The following is a 14922-nucleotide window of genomic DNA, read 5'->3' on the forward strand; positions in this document are numbered from 1 at the left end:
ACAGATCAAAGCTCCACAGCAAATACAAATAAGTGACCAAGAGATAGCCAACCCATCAGATGCACATTTCAAAGCACTGGTGATCAGGATGCTCACAGAATTGGTTGAATTTGGTCACAAATTAGATGAAAAAAAATGTAGCCTATGATAAGTGAAATGAAGGAAAATGCACAGGGAAGCAATAGTGATGGGAAGAAAACTGGGTGGACTCAGATCGATGGAGTGGACCAGAAGGAAGAAAGAAACAACCAAACAGAAAATAATGAAGAAACAAGAATTCAAAATAATGAGGAGAGGCTTAGGAGCCTCCAGGACATCTTTAAACATTCCAACATCTGAATCATAGGGCTACCAGAAGGAGAAGAGGAAAAGGAACAAGAGGAAAAGTTATTTGAACAAATAATAAAGGAGAACTTCTCCATTCTGGCAAAGGAAACAGACTTCCAGGAAGTCCAGGAAACTCAGAGAGTCCCAAACAAGTTGGACCCAAGGAGAAACACACCAAGGCACATCATAATTACATTAGCCAAGGTAAAAATGAAGGAGAAAATCCTAGAAGTAGCAAGAGATAAGGGGACAGTCACGTACAAAGTAGTTCCATCAGACTGTCAGCTGATTTCTCAAAAGGGACCTTACAGGCAACAAGGGGCTGGAGAGAAGTATTCCAAGTCATGAAAGGCGGGGCCCTCCATCCGAGATTGCTCTATCCAGCAAAGCTTTCGTTTAGAATGGAAGAGCAGATAAAGTGCTTCTCAGATAAGGTCAAGTTAAAGGAGTTCATCATCACCAAGCCCTTATTTTATGAAATGCTAAAGGGACTTATCTAAGAAAAAGAAGATAAAAAACATGTATAGTATAGTAAAATGACAGCAAACTCACAATTATTAACAACCACGCCTAAAACAAAAACAAAAAGAAACTAAGCAAACAACTATAACAGGAACAGAACCACAGAAATGGAGAACACATGGAGGGTTAGCAGCAGGGGAGTGGGAGGAGGAGAGGGGGGGAAAAGGTACAGAGAATAAGTAACATAGATGGTAGGTAGAAAATATGCAGGGGGAGGGCAAGAATAGTATGGGAAATGTAGAAGCTAAAGAGCCTATGACACATGGACATGAACCAAAGGGGGGGAATGTGGGTGGGAGGGGGTGTGCAGGGTGGAGGGGAATAAAGAGGGGGTAATGGGACAACTGTAATAGCATAATCAATAAAATATATTAAAAAATAAAATAAAACAAAATCAGCAAGAAAATCATTAGGTTACTAAGGGGGAAAAAGAATAATAACAGTCCATGTCAGTAAGGTTTCTTGGAAATAAATGAATACAGCCTTACTGGTGGGTAATTTGGAAGTCATGTGCTTAATAGTGCTGTTCTTTCCACTCACAGACCTTTAATTTCTCCATTACATTGCCCATTCTCGGCAACTCCTGTAGGCACACTGAACACAATGTATAGTTTAGCTGTAGGTTTGCTTTCATTGGAGCCATAAAAGCCTCTCTGAATTTGCCCTTTAGAAAATTAATTTCTTTCGGGAAAGAAATATATTTTTTTCTGTTATAAAGAATGCCTCTTGACTTCAGGCAAACACTGGATGGACATTAATTAATTAAAGCAGTCTACATCAGTGATTCTCAACAGTGCAACAAGATGGCACTACTTTGAAAAGGGGTATTTCACTTCTCACAATAATGGTGGGGGAGGAATGGCTTAGGCTCCACAGGGGCCAGGGATATAAGACATTCTGCCAATGAGGGGATGTTCATTTAGGTGAAAAATCTACCTGTTGTTTATTGTCTGAGCCTGAAGCCTAACTGCAACATAAATATAAATACAGTTATTTTTAGCATGGCTTTAAAATAAACAGAACATTCCTGGTTTGCAATTACTGGGTAAAGTGAGGGAAGAATGTTTTTTTATTCTGAACTTTACCAACCCTTGCTCGCATTTCAGAACAACATGTTACTGGTAACAACCTGTCTGTCTCTATAGCTTCCCCTCCCTGGAATCACCAATACAGCACACTTGAATTTATATTTGTGGTTCTACCTAAACATGCAGGCATCAGGCTACTTTGTATGTCCCCTGGTCACCTAGTGTAGTAGTATCCAAACACACATTGAAATACCTACATTATAAATTACTTTCCTATCATTTTCATCCCAAATTACAGTTAAGACATTATATTGATTTTTAAATTGAGAAATAATTCACATACTGTGAAATTAATCCTTAAGTATACAATTAAGTGGATTTTAGTATATTCACAAAGTTGCGCAATCATAATCACTACCTAAAATTGTAGAACATTTGCATCACCCCTGCAAAAGAAATCTGGTACTCATCATCCCCTTTCAACCTTTCTGCAGTCTCTGGCAATCATCAATCTACTTCTGTATGGATTTGCCTATTCTGGACATTTCATATAAATGGGACCACATAACAGCTGTCCTTTTGCATATGCCTTCTTTTACTTAGCATGTTTTTAAAGTTTATCCATGTTTGTAAGCATGTATCTGTACCCCATTCTTTATATGGGTGAATAATATGTTGAATTATTTAAATTATATGGGTAGGCAGTTATCTATGCATGTCATTTCAGGACAGTAAAAATGTTGACAAAATATTTGTTATGGAAAGAAGCATGGAATAAGAGCCACTGATCTAGATGGAAAGACAATTACATGTATATAAAAAAGCAAGTACAATCCAAGCAAACACATTATGTTATCAGGGGATAGATAAATTTTCCTGGACAAAAGGTGGATAGGCAAGGATTAGGCAGATATAGATGTAAGTGATAGATCCTATTCAGTTGGTGGATTGGTAAGATCTGGAATGAGGTGCAGTCGTCCAAAAGTTAAAACTGCCACTTTTATAGAATGCCATTCCATCTCAAGTGATCACCAAGTGTACTTTCCTTTGAGTGTGTCCTGGAGTAATGAAGGAAATCAGCAGAAGCAAAGTGATCCTTCTGGAACTGAGCGGATAGCTCAATGGTGGCAGCTTAGGGGTCGAGTTTTGCAGAGCAAATCTGGTAGCTGCCAATATCCGCCCCTGCTGCAACTTAGTTCCCACTTTTGCCCGCGGGCGTCTACCCGGGCTATTTAGGGCCATCCGGGCTGCCGTGGCTCACGGTGCTCTCAGCTGTTGAGGGGCGGGGCCTCCAATGACAATGGCGGGCGAGCTTGATAGTTGCAAGCTTCTGAGCGGGTTGTTGAGTGGCCTGGCCCAGAAGATTTCCACGGGCACTCGGGTATTACCGAGGAGCTGCTTGCGGAGCCAGCTCTATCCGGAGGTGCCACCCGAAGAGTTCCGACCCTTTCTGGCGAAGATGAGGGGGATTCTTAAGGTACCGTTCTCCCTGCAGGCTCCATCTCAGAGCCCAGGACCCTTACCCGCCTCCCTCCGACTTGTTTCCCCAAAGCTGAAAGGCTGTTCCCTTAGACCTCTTTTCCTTGGGCTCTGCTTTACGCTCCTTCAGAATCGGGGCCGCTCGCTCAGTCGTCTCTTCTCACTTTCTTAAGGGTGATCCCTTTCTCCTCAAGCTCCCGTCGCCTCCAGCAGTGCTGACCCGACTCCCCACGGGAGAGGGTTTCTGGGTGTTCTGTAGATACGAGTTTATTGTTGTGTAGGTAACAATTTCGAGTTGCCTCGGCGGATCTGCGGGCTTTACACTTTTAAAAATTAAGAGTGATTAAGTCGTCAGACTTTTCCGTGTCGTGGAAGTGGGGAGCGTTAAAGTGAACCAGGGTAAGGGTGCTTCGGTCAGATTGAAACCGTCAAGTATTCCAGTGTGTAGTTAAGAGAACATATTTACCATCTTGAAGTCAAAGGATAAGCCAGCTTGTCCGATAGAAATGTAATGAGAGCTAAACATATACTTTTTAAATTTTCTAGTAGCAACATTAAAAAGTGAATCGAAACAGATGAAGTTAATGTTTTATTTAACCTGGTATATCAAAGTATTATCTCTTTACATGTAATCAATGTACAGTATTAGTAAGATATTTTAATATATTTTTTTCACTAAGCCTTTGAAGTATGATATGTATTTTACATGTAACACACATCAGTTCGGACTAGCCACAGTTCCAGTGCTCAGTGGCCACCATGTTGGACGACACTGGTTTAGACAGAACTATTCATAGGAATGCGGGTAGTGCCACAGTGTAGAGAGAAGACTGTAAAAAGGATTTTCGATTTTTGCGGGCCTCCTATGTGTTAGGAACTGTATTAGACGTTTTACGTTTTATTTAATTTGTTTCTTGCAAAAACCTTATATGGTGACACTCATTTTAAAGATTAGGAAACAGGTTTAGGGAGTCTAAGCAGTTAGACTAAAATCACACTTTGAATTAAAGTCACTGTTAGCATTTCATCTGCTATACTTTTGCACTTGTTATTTGTTTCAAAACTACTTATGCTTTTAAAAAGCAGTTCTGTTTTTTTTTTTAAACTGCTTTTGCTTATAGGATTTGAATACAGAAAAAAAATCAATTATTTCACAAAAAGTAAATGGATTGTACCATGGAAATATAAGGGATAGTATTTCAGGTGTGATCCTAGACATGCTAAGTAAGTTGAGTTGATATCATAAATCACTAGTGAATGCCTTCTGTTTTTATCAAATTTTACTCTGAGTGGTCAGAAAAGGTTTCCTAGAGAATTGGATGTGTTACTTGGTTTTTTGAGGTGTTTGGTAGGCCACTGGGGAGGTGAACATGAGGCACTGCAGGCCAAGAAGTAGGAACAGTACATGTGCAGGCATTGTCTTAGGATCTCCAAACATTGGGGGCTACTTCTTTCTAGATGGACCATATTTTGTTTTTTTAGTTTCAGACAGTTCACTTTTTATTTCATGAATAGAAATATTACTGGGGAAGTCTATGACATATTTCTTTTTTTATTTTATAAACAACTTTATTGAGATATAGTTTACATTGCATAAAGTTGACCTATTTAACTGCTCTTTAGTATATGTACAGACTATGTAAGCATCACCACAATCTAATTTCAGAATATTTGCATCATCCCAACAGAAAACTTGTACTCATTAATGGCTAGTCCCCATCCTCCCTTAACACCTACCTTCTCCTTCCCCAGCCCTGGGAACCCACTAATCTTTCTGCCTTTACAGATTTGCCTATTCCGATCATTTTATATAAATGAGATCATGCCATATGTGCTCTTTTATGACTTCTTCACTGAACATAATTTTTTGGAGTTCATCTATGTTTTTTTTTAATCATTGTTCAAATACAGTTTTCTCCTTTTTACTCCCAGTCCAGTCCCCCCTCCCACCCTCCCCACTTCCCTCCCATTACCACCCTCCCCTTAGTTTATGATCATGTGTCCTTTAAGTTGTTCCTGTGAACCCTTCCCACTGTCCCCTTAAATTCCTTCTACTCTCCCTTGTGGTCACTGTCAGCCTGTAGATGGACCATATTTTTGATACTTTTGTTTTCTTCTGAGGTAAAAATTGCAGGAGACCCAGGGAAGCAATTTCCTGGAAACTCCTGTATTTTCTTTAAGAATTTATTTATTTTAGAAAGGGAGGGAGGGAGAAAAAGGAGAGAAGCATCAATTGCCTGGTGCCTCTTCCACGCCCCCAACTGGGGACCTGGCCTGCAACCCAGGCATGTGCCTGAACGGGGATGAAACTGGTGACATTTGGTTTATAAGCTGATGCTCAATCCACTGAGCCATACAGCCAGGGCTCCCGTATTTTCTTTTAAATACATTGCTGAATAATATCCAGGTATCAGTCCTCTGCCAGAGGATGAATACTTCAGGTTTCAGAGGATTCTACTTTGAAGAGCTGGCATGGGTCTCTTGGTGTTGGGAACAGAACAGAAGACTTGCCTGTGCTTGGCAGCACAGCCTCTGCGTGGTCGGCTGGTCTGAGGTATTATGGGAGAAAGCCTTTAATTGTTTGACTTAGGGCTAAAATTTTAGGCTCTACACGACATCTAATTCCCATCTTCATTAATCTTATAAGCAACACTGAGGAGTAAACCTCTCTCTAACTCTTATAGTAACCTAAAAAGCAAACATGATTTTATTTTTTTTTCAATTACAGTTGACATTCAATATTTTGTTAGTTTCCGATTAGACATTTATATAATTTATGAAATGATCCCCCCATAAGTCTCATACCCACCTGGCACCATTCTTAGTTATTAACAATATTAGTGATTATATCCCCTATGCGGTGCTTTACATCCCATGACTTTTGTAACTGCCTGTTTGTACTTCTTAATCCTGTCAATTTTTCACACAGCCTCCAACAAATATGATTTTAAAACCAAAGAGCTTTGAGTGGAGATAGATTATCTGTCTGCAATAAAAGAGAACATACACAAAAAAGCATGATTCAAGGATGCTATAGTATTGGAAGTAGACGTCTGAGCAAGCTACTCTGGTCAGAAGAGAGGTATTAGTTCTTTTGGCAGGTTTCTTGGAGATGCCATTTTTGCTGTTCTTGAAGTGTAAAGTATTTTAGACTAAGTAAGAGGCAGAATATAGGGCATTTTAGGTTAAGAAAGTAGCAGGGGTGTGGCAGGAAAGTGTAGAGCAGATTTAGCAAATGGTGAATAGTCCAATTTGACCACAGCATGGTGGTACCCAATATGTAGTATTGTCATTGGAGGTGGCAAGAAATAAAACAACTTTTTATTCTATAATTTTTACTAGTTTTTATTCCTGCTCTTAAGCAAAGTATACATTTTTTTATTTTTCAGTTTTTAAAAAAATTGTGGTAAATACACATAATAAAATTTATTATCTTAACCATTTTAAAATGTACAATTTAGTGGTATTAAATACATTCATACTGTTTTGCATCCATCACTGGCACCCATCACTGGCACTTGAATGCTTTTTATCTTGTAAAACTGAAACTTCATACCCATTAAACAGTAACTCCCATAACGACCCCCAACCCCATAGTCTCTGGCAACTACCATCATACTTTTCTGTTTCTATGACTTTGACTACTCTAAATATTTTATATAAGGGGAGTCATACATTACTTGTCTTTTTTTGTGACTTATTTCACTCAGCATAATGTCTTCAAGATTTATCTGTGTTGTAGCATATGTCAGAGATTTCTTCATTTCAAGGTTGGAAATATTACATTGTATGTATATACCACACTTTGCTTATCCATTCATCTGTCATTGGACACTTGGGTTGCTATCCTGTTCCATCTATTGTGAAAAATGCGGCTGTGAACACAGGAGTACAGGTCTCTTTGAGACACAGCTTTTGATTCTTTTGGGTGCAGTACACTGAGAGGTGGAATTGCTGGGTCATGTAGTAACTCTGTTTAATTTTTTGAGGAACCTCCATAGTGTTTTCCACAATGGCTGTACCATTTGACAGTATATTCCCACCAACAGTACACAAAAGTGCTGATTTCTTCAGCCTTCTCTCCAACACTTGATATTTTCTTTTTTTTTAAATTTGTATTTTGTTGATAATGGCCATTCTCATGAATATGAGGTGGGTAGGGTGTGTACATTTTTACATAGAGATCACAGCAGAGGTCAAAACATTTTTTTCTTTTGTCTTTGTGGAGTCTTAGCAATCTTGAATTCAAACTGCAGGCTAGAAGAAAAGCAGTGAAGAAAATACTAAATAAAAATGTAAGAGCCTAAAAAATAAAGAAAATGAAAAAGAAATGCAGAAGTCTAAGCAAAGGGAAATGTACTGAGGATAAAAATGGAAGTAGCACATCAGTTCTTTTTTTTTTTTTTTTACATTTTTTTATTTTTATTTTAATCATTGTTCAAGTACAGTTTTTCTCCCCCCTACTCCCATTCCAGCCCACCCACCCAACCCTCCCCCCTTCCCCCCATTACCCCCCCACCCCTAGTTTTTGTCCATGTGTCCTCCAAATTTGTTACTGTAATCCCTACCCATTCCCCCCTGAAATTCCCTCTTCTCTCCCCTCTGGCCACTGTCAGACTATCCCCTATTTCAGTGACTTTGGTTATATTTTGCTAGTTTTTGTTTTGTTTTGTTTTGTTGTTTAGATTCCTGTTAAAGGTGATATCATGTGGTATTTGTCTTTCACTGCCTGGCTTGTTTCACTTAGCATAATGCTTTCCAGCTCCATCCATGCTGTTGCAAAGGGTATGAGCTCCTTCTTTCTTTCTGCTGCATAGAATTCCATTGTGTAAATGTACCATAGTTTTTTGATCCATTCATTTACTGATGGGCATCTAGGTTGCTTCCAGCACCTAGCTATTGTGAATTGTGCTGCTATGAACATCGGGGTGCAAAGGTTCTTTTGTATTGGTGTTTTAGTGTTCTTAGGATAGAGTCCCAGCAATGGAATTGCTGGGTCAAAAGGCAGATCCATTTTTAGTTTTCTGAGGAAGTTCCAAACTGCTTTCCATAGTGGTTGTACCAGTCTGCAGTCCCACCAACAGTGCACTATGGACCCCCTTTCTCCACATCCTCTCCAACACTTGTTGTTTGTTGCTTTGTTTATGATGGCCATTCTGACTGGTGTGAAGTGGTATCTCATTGTGGTTTTAATCTGCGTCTCTCTGATGGCTAGCGATATTGAGCATCGCTTCATGTGTCTTTGGATTTTCTGTATGTCCTCCTTGGAGAAGTGTCTGTTCAAGTCCTTTGCCCATTTTTTAATTGGGTTACTTGTCTTCTTAGAGTAGAGTCGTGTAAGTTCTTTATATATTTTGGAGATTAAACCCTTGTCTGAGGTATCATTGGCAAATATGTTTTCCCATACAGTTGGTTCTCTTTTAATTTTGATACTGTTTTCCTTAGCTGTGCAAAAGCTTTTAATTTTGATGAGGTCCCATTTGTTTATTCTTTCCTTTATGTCCCTTGCTCTAGGAGACAAGTCAGTAAAAAAGTTTCTACATGAAATATCTGAGATTTTCCTACCTACGTTCTCTTCTAGGACTTTAATGGTGTCACGTTTTATATTTAAGTCTTTTATCCACCTTGAATCTATTTTTGTATAAGGTGTAAGTTGGTGCTTGAGTTTCATTTTTTTGCATGTAGCTGTCCAGTTCTCCCAACACCATTTGTTGAAGAGGCTATTTTTATTCCATTTTATGTTGCTGCTTCCTTTGTCAAATATTAATTGACCGTAGAGGCTTGGGTTTATTTCTGGGCTCTCAGTTCTGTTCCATTGGTCTATGTGCCTGTTTTTATGCCAGTACCAGGCTGTTTTGATTACAGTGGCCTTATAGTATAGTTTAGTGTCAGGTATTGTGATTCCTCCTACTTTACTCTTCTTTCTCAAAATTGCAGCAGCTATTCGGGGTCGTTTATGGTTCCATATAAATTGTTGAAGTGTTTGTTCTATGTCTGTGAGATATGCCATTGGTACTTTAATAGGTATTGCATTGAATGTGTAAATTGCTTTTGGTAGTATGGACATTTTAATGATATTAATTCTTCCAATCCATGAACACGGTATATGTTTCCATTTGTTTGTGTCTTCCTTGATTTCTCTCCTCAGTGTTATGTAGTTTTCTGAATACAGGTCTTTTACCTCTTTGGTTAGGTTTATTCCTAGGTATTTTATTTTTCTTTTTGCTATTTCAAATGGGATTTTTTTTCTTGATTTCTGCTTCTGCTGTTTCATTGTTGGTGTACAGAAATGCCTTTGATTTCTGGATATTGACTTTGTATCCCGCTGTTTTACCAAATTCATTTATTAGGTCAAGCAGTTTTTTGGTGGAGTCTATAGGATTTTCTATGTACACTATCATGTCATCTGCGAACAGTGACAGTTTTGTTTCCTCCTTTCCAATTTGGATTCCTTTTATTTCTTTTTCTTGTCTGATTGCTGTGGCTAGAACTTCCAGTACTATATTGAATAGAAGTGGTGAAAGTGGACATCCTTGTCTTGTTCCTGTTCTTAGTGGAAAAGATTTTAATTTTTGCCCATTGAGTATAATGTTGGCTGTAGGTTTCTCATATATGGCCTTTATTATGTTGAGGAATGCTCCCTCTATTCCCACTTTACTGAGTGTTTTTATCATAAATGGGTGCTGTACCTTATCAAATGCTTTTTCTGCATCTATTGATATGATCATGTGGTTTTTGTCTTTGCTTTTGTTTATGTGATGTATTACATTTACTGATTTGGGAATATTGTACCATCCTTGCATCCCTGGAATGAATCCCACTTGGTCATGGTGTATAATCTTCTTAATGTACTGTTGGATGCGGTTTGCCAGTATCTTGTTGAGGATTTTAGTGTCAATGTTCATCAGCGATATTGGCCTGTAGTTTTCTTTCTTTGTTGTGTCTTTATCTGGTTTTGGAATTAAGATGTTGGCCTCATAAAAAGAGTTTGGGAGTCTTCCATCTTTTTGGATTTTTTGAAATAGTCTGTGAAGGATAGGTGTTAGTTCTTCTTTAAATGCTTTGTAGAATTCTCCTGTGAAATCATCTGGTCCAGGGCTTTTGTGTGTTGGGAGTTTTTTGATTACTGCTTCAATTTCTTTTGCTGTTATTGGTTTGTTCAGGCTTTCTGCTTCCATTTTATTGAGTTTTGGAAGGTTATATTTTTCTAGAAATTTGTCCATTTCATCTAGGTTTTCAAATTTCTTGGCATACAGCTCTTTGTAGTAATTTGTTACAATCCTTTGTATTTCTGTGGTATCTGTTGTAATCTCTCCTCTTTCATTTCTGGTTGTGTTTATTTGGGTTTTCTCTCTTTTTTTCTTGATGAGTCTGCTTAAAGGCTTGTCGATTTTGTTTATCTTTTCAAAGAACCAACTCTTGGATTCATTGATCTTTAGAATTGTGCTTTTAGTCTCTATGTCATTTAATTCTGCTCTGATCTTGGTTATTTCCTTCTTTCTGCTTGCTCTGGGCTGTCTTTGTTGTTGTTCCTCGAGTTCTTGTAGACATAGGGTTAGGTTGTTTGTTTGAAACGTTTCTAACTTTTTTAGGTGGGCCTGTATCGCTATGATCTTCCCTCTCAGGACTGCCTTGGCTGTGTCCCATAAGTTTTGGGTTGTTGTGAGTTCGTTTTCATTTGTTTCCAAAAACCGTTTGATTTCTTCCCTAATATCATTCTTGACCCATTCATTGTTTAATAGCATGCTGTTTAATCTCCATGAATTTGAGTGTTTTGGGTTTTTTTCCTTGCGGTTGGTTTCTAGTTTCAGTCCCTTGTGATCCGAGAAATTGCTTGGTATGATTTCAGTTTTTTTGAAATTGTTGAGGCTTGTTTTGTGTCCTATCATGTGGTCAGTCTTTGAAAATGTTCCATGTACATTTGAAAAAAATGTGTATTTAGCTTCTTTGGGATGGAGGGTTCTGTAAATATCAGTAAAGCCCAGTTCGTCTAGGGTATTGTTCAGTGCCTCAATATCTTTGTTGATATTATGTTTGGAAGATCTGTCCATTTTTGATAGAGGGGTGTTAAAATCCCCCACAATAATTGTGTTGCTGTCCATATCTTTCTTGAAGTCCTCTAAGATTTTCTTTATGTATTTGGGTGCTCCTATGTTGGGTGCATATATATTTACAATATTTATGTCTTCTTGGTGAATTCTTCCCTTGAGTATTATGAAATGACCTTCTGGGTCTCTCTTTATGGACCTTCTTTGGAAGTCTATTTTGTCAGATATGAGTATTGCTACCCAGGCTTTTTTTTTCCTGTCCATTTGCTTGGAAAATTTGTTTCCAGCCCTTCACTTTCAACCTGTGCAGATCTTTTATCCTGAGGTGGGTCTCTTGTAGACAGCATATGTGTGGGTCATGTTTTCTTATCCAATCAGCTATTCTATGTCTTTTGATTGGAGCATTTAATCCATTTACGTTTAAGGTTATTATTGATAGGTACTTATTCATTGCCTTTTATGTACGTGTGATCCTCTCTCACTCTCTCTTTTCCTTTCTTTCCTTAAAGCAGTCCCTTCAGCATCTCTTGCAGAGCTGGTTTAGTGGAGGTGTATTCTTTTAGACTTCTTTTGTCTGAGAAGCTTCTTATTTGGCCTTCTATCTTAATTGAGAGCCTTGCTGGGTAAAGTAGTCGTGGTTGCAGGCCTCTGGTTCTCATTACTTGGATTATTTCTTGCCATTCTCTTCTGGCTTGGAGTGTTTCCATTGAGAAGTCAGCTGTTAGCCTTATTGGGGCCCCCTTGTATGTTACTTCCTTTTTCTCCCTTGCTGCCTTTAAGATTCTCTCTTTGTCTTGAAATTTTGCCATTTTAATGATGATGTGTCTTGGGGTGGGCCTCTTTGGGTTCCTCTTGATTGGGACTCTCTGTGTTTCCTGTATTTGTGTGACTTTTTGTCTCATCAAATTAGGGAAGTTTTCCATCATCACTTGTTCAACTAGGTTTTCTATCCCTTGTTCTTCTTCTTCACCTTCTGGTATCCCTATTATGCGGATATTATTATGTTTCATATTGTCTTGCATTTCTCTTAATCCCTCTTCATTTTTTCTGAGCCTTTTTTCCTTTTCTTGCTCTTTCTGGGTGTTTTCTTCTATTTTGTCCTCTAGCTCGCTGATCCGATCTTCTGCTTCATCGATCCTGCTTTTCATTCCTTCTACTGTGTTCTTCAGTTCAGAAATTATATTCTTCATTTCCTCTTGGCCCTTGTTGAGGGTTTCTATTTCCGTTTTTATGCTGATGTAGTTTTCATTGAGTTCATTGTAGCTTCCCTGTAGATTCTCGTAGCTCATTGTGAGCTCATTGAGCTTCCTGACAATCACTGCTTTGAATTCAATATCTGATAGTTGAATTGCCTCTGTTTCATTTAGCATTCTTTTTGAGGCTTCCTCCTTTCCTTTCATTTGGGGATTATTTCTTTGTCTTCCCATTGTTTGTGAGACTCTTCTTGTTCGCCTCGGCTTCTTATATTGATCTGTTCTGGCTCCCTGGGTTTATGATGTGAACTTCTTTAGTAGAGTAGCAGTGAGTTTCAGTGGTGCTGTTTCCTTGACCCCCCAAGCTCGCTGGTCTTGAGCTGTCGTTTAAGTTGGCTTTGTATTTGCCTTTGGGTTTTGATTGTTGTTGAGTCTTTCTTTGGTGGTTCCTTCCCGCCAGCTGGTTAAATGTGGGTCACTCTGTCCACCACCTTCTGTATTTTGTTGTGCTGGTGAGGGCAGGTTGTGTTGAAGCTGGTTCTTCTTGTTGCAGCACTCCCCTTAGGATCCGTTCTTTGTTCTTTCAGTTCTGCCACAATCCTTGGTCCTCTGTTTTCAAAAATGCTGAAATATGTTGGTTGCTTGCCTTTCTACTCCATAGATCGGTCAGGATTTTCTCCCCTGAGCAGAGGAAAGCCAAATCTGCTCCTTCCTACTCCGACGCCATCTTAGATCTCCGTGATTTTCTTTTGTTTCATTTCAGGTTACTGTGGGCCTTTCAGTCTGTAGACACATGACTTTTAGTTCTGGATAATGTTGTATTACTACTTAGATTATTATTATTTTTTAAGATTTTATTTTTAGAGAGCAGAGACGGGAGGGAGAAAGAGAGGGAGAGTAATATCGATGTGAGAGAAACATGTATTAGTTGCCTCTTGCTTGCCTCCATCTGGGGATCTGGCTCACAACCCAGGCATGTGTCCTGACCAGGGACTGAACCTGCAACCTTTGGTGTATAGGACAATGTTCCAACCACCTGAGCCAACCTCCCAGGGCCAGAATGCTTTTTAATGTTGAACTTTCTTGTCTTCGTAGTAGGGTTTTTGCATTTATTATATAATGTAGAAATGTTTTATTGTGTAAGATACTTTTAAATCTATTATTGGTCTCTGTAAATGAATAACAATGTGTACAGCAGTATCATTTTGATACTTGAGTCAATTTAGGAATGAACTTCACCCTTATACACTTTGGTATAATATGCAGCAAATATCAGGTAATAAGAACTTAACTTGAGTATAAAATATGGATGCAAAATATATGGTCTTAAAATATTTAGATTAGGAGACATGAATAGAAGTGACTGAAAATATTTGACTTATTCTGTCATACTTTGAGGATTCATTTGTCTTCTCTCTTGCATTGTCTTGACTATAAGTAGTAATTCTGCTTTTCTACTTTAGGTGGCAGTAGAATATTGGCTTGCAATACACCGATAACAGATTGGAAGCAACGTAAAGTTTAAAATGTTCTTTCGCTTGAATATTCTAGTTCAGAAAACAAAGTTGGCTATTCAACAATAAGAATTTCTTACCCAAAAGAAGTCTAAATATGTGGTTTGATAATTTGAATTTTGAAATACTATTTCTGGCTCTGTAAATAGGTTCCTTTGCTATGGTTTTGAAATTTATTTATGTACTTTTAAAGATTTTATTTATTTTTTTAGAGAGAGAGGAAGGGAGGAAGAAAGATAGGGAGAGAAACATTGATTTTTGAGAGAAATATCTATCAGTTGCCTCCCACAATCCATGCATATACCGTGACTAGGAATTGAACCAGCGAGTTTCACAGGAGGTTCACTGATTCATACCAGCCAGGGCAAGCTGTTACTTTTTATTGTCACTGGACATCACATGATAAAGCAACGATTACAGATTACCAGCTGGAGTTTGCAGAATATTTTAATAGGCTCAAATGACCTGTAATGAGGTGTTCTGTCATTTTTTTTCTTTTTCTTAGTTTAGGGCAAAACCCATGTTAATGGAAGGTCTATGTTTGGTCCTCCTTTTCTCAGAGTAACTCTTATGGGTCTGGGAACTTGACTTGGGTTGGAGGAGTTCCTGAGTAGGGCAAATTTAAAGAAAATTGTTCTTTGATTTACCCATCAAATATTTCTCAGCCTATAATGTGCTATACCTGGCTGTGCATAAAGGTGAATGTTCCTATCTTGAAGAATTCTATATCATATGGTAAATACCGTAAGAAAGGTATAAATGATGCATTCTGGTGGAATGAATCCTTGTTTTAAAACTACAGAAATAGGAA

The 14922-nt window shown here is 38.3% G+C and overlaps 1 protein-coding gene across 1 annotated transcript in view; it reads left to right on the forward strand.

Moving 5' to 3' along the window:
- Window positions 1-3162: 3162 nt before the first annotated feature.
- Window positions 3163-14922, forward strand: part of COMMD1 (copper metabolism domain containing 1) — a 96841-nt gene continuing 85081 nt past the window's right edge. Inside the window, 3 exon segments of the mRNA XM_028514549.2 lie at window positions 3163-3238; window positions 3241-3275; window positions 3277-3354. Coding sequence (XP_028370350.2) covers window positions 3172-3238; window positions 3241-3275; window positions 3277-3354 — 180 coding nt within the window. The 5' untranslated portion in view covers window positions 3163-3171.

This window comes from Phyllostomus discolor, chromosome 6, assembly GCF_004126475.2.
Source record: "Phyllostomus discolor isolate MPI-MPIP mPhyDis1 chromosome 6, mPhyDis1.pri.v3, whole genome shotgun sequence".
Classification (NCBI taxonomy): Eukaryota; Metazoa; Chordata; class Mammalia; order Chiroptera; family Phyllostomidae; genus Phyllostomus; species Phyllostomus discolor.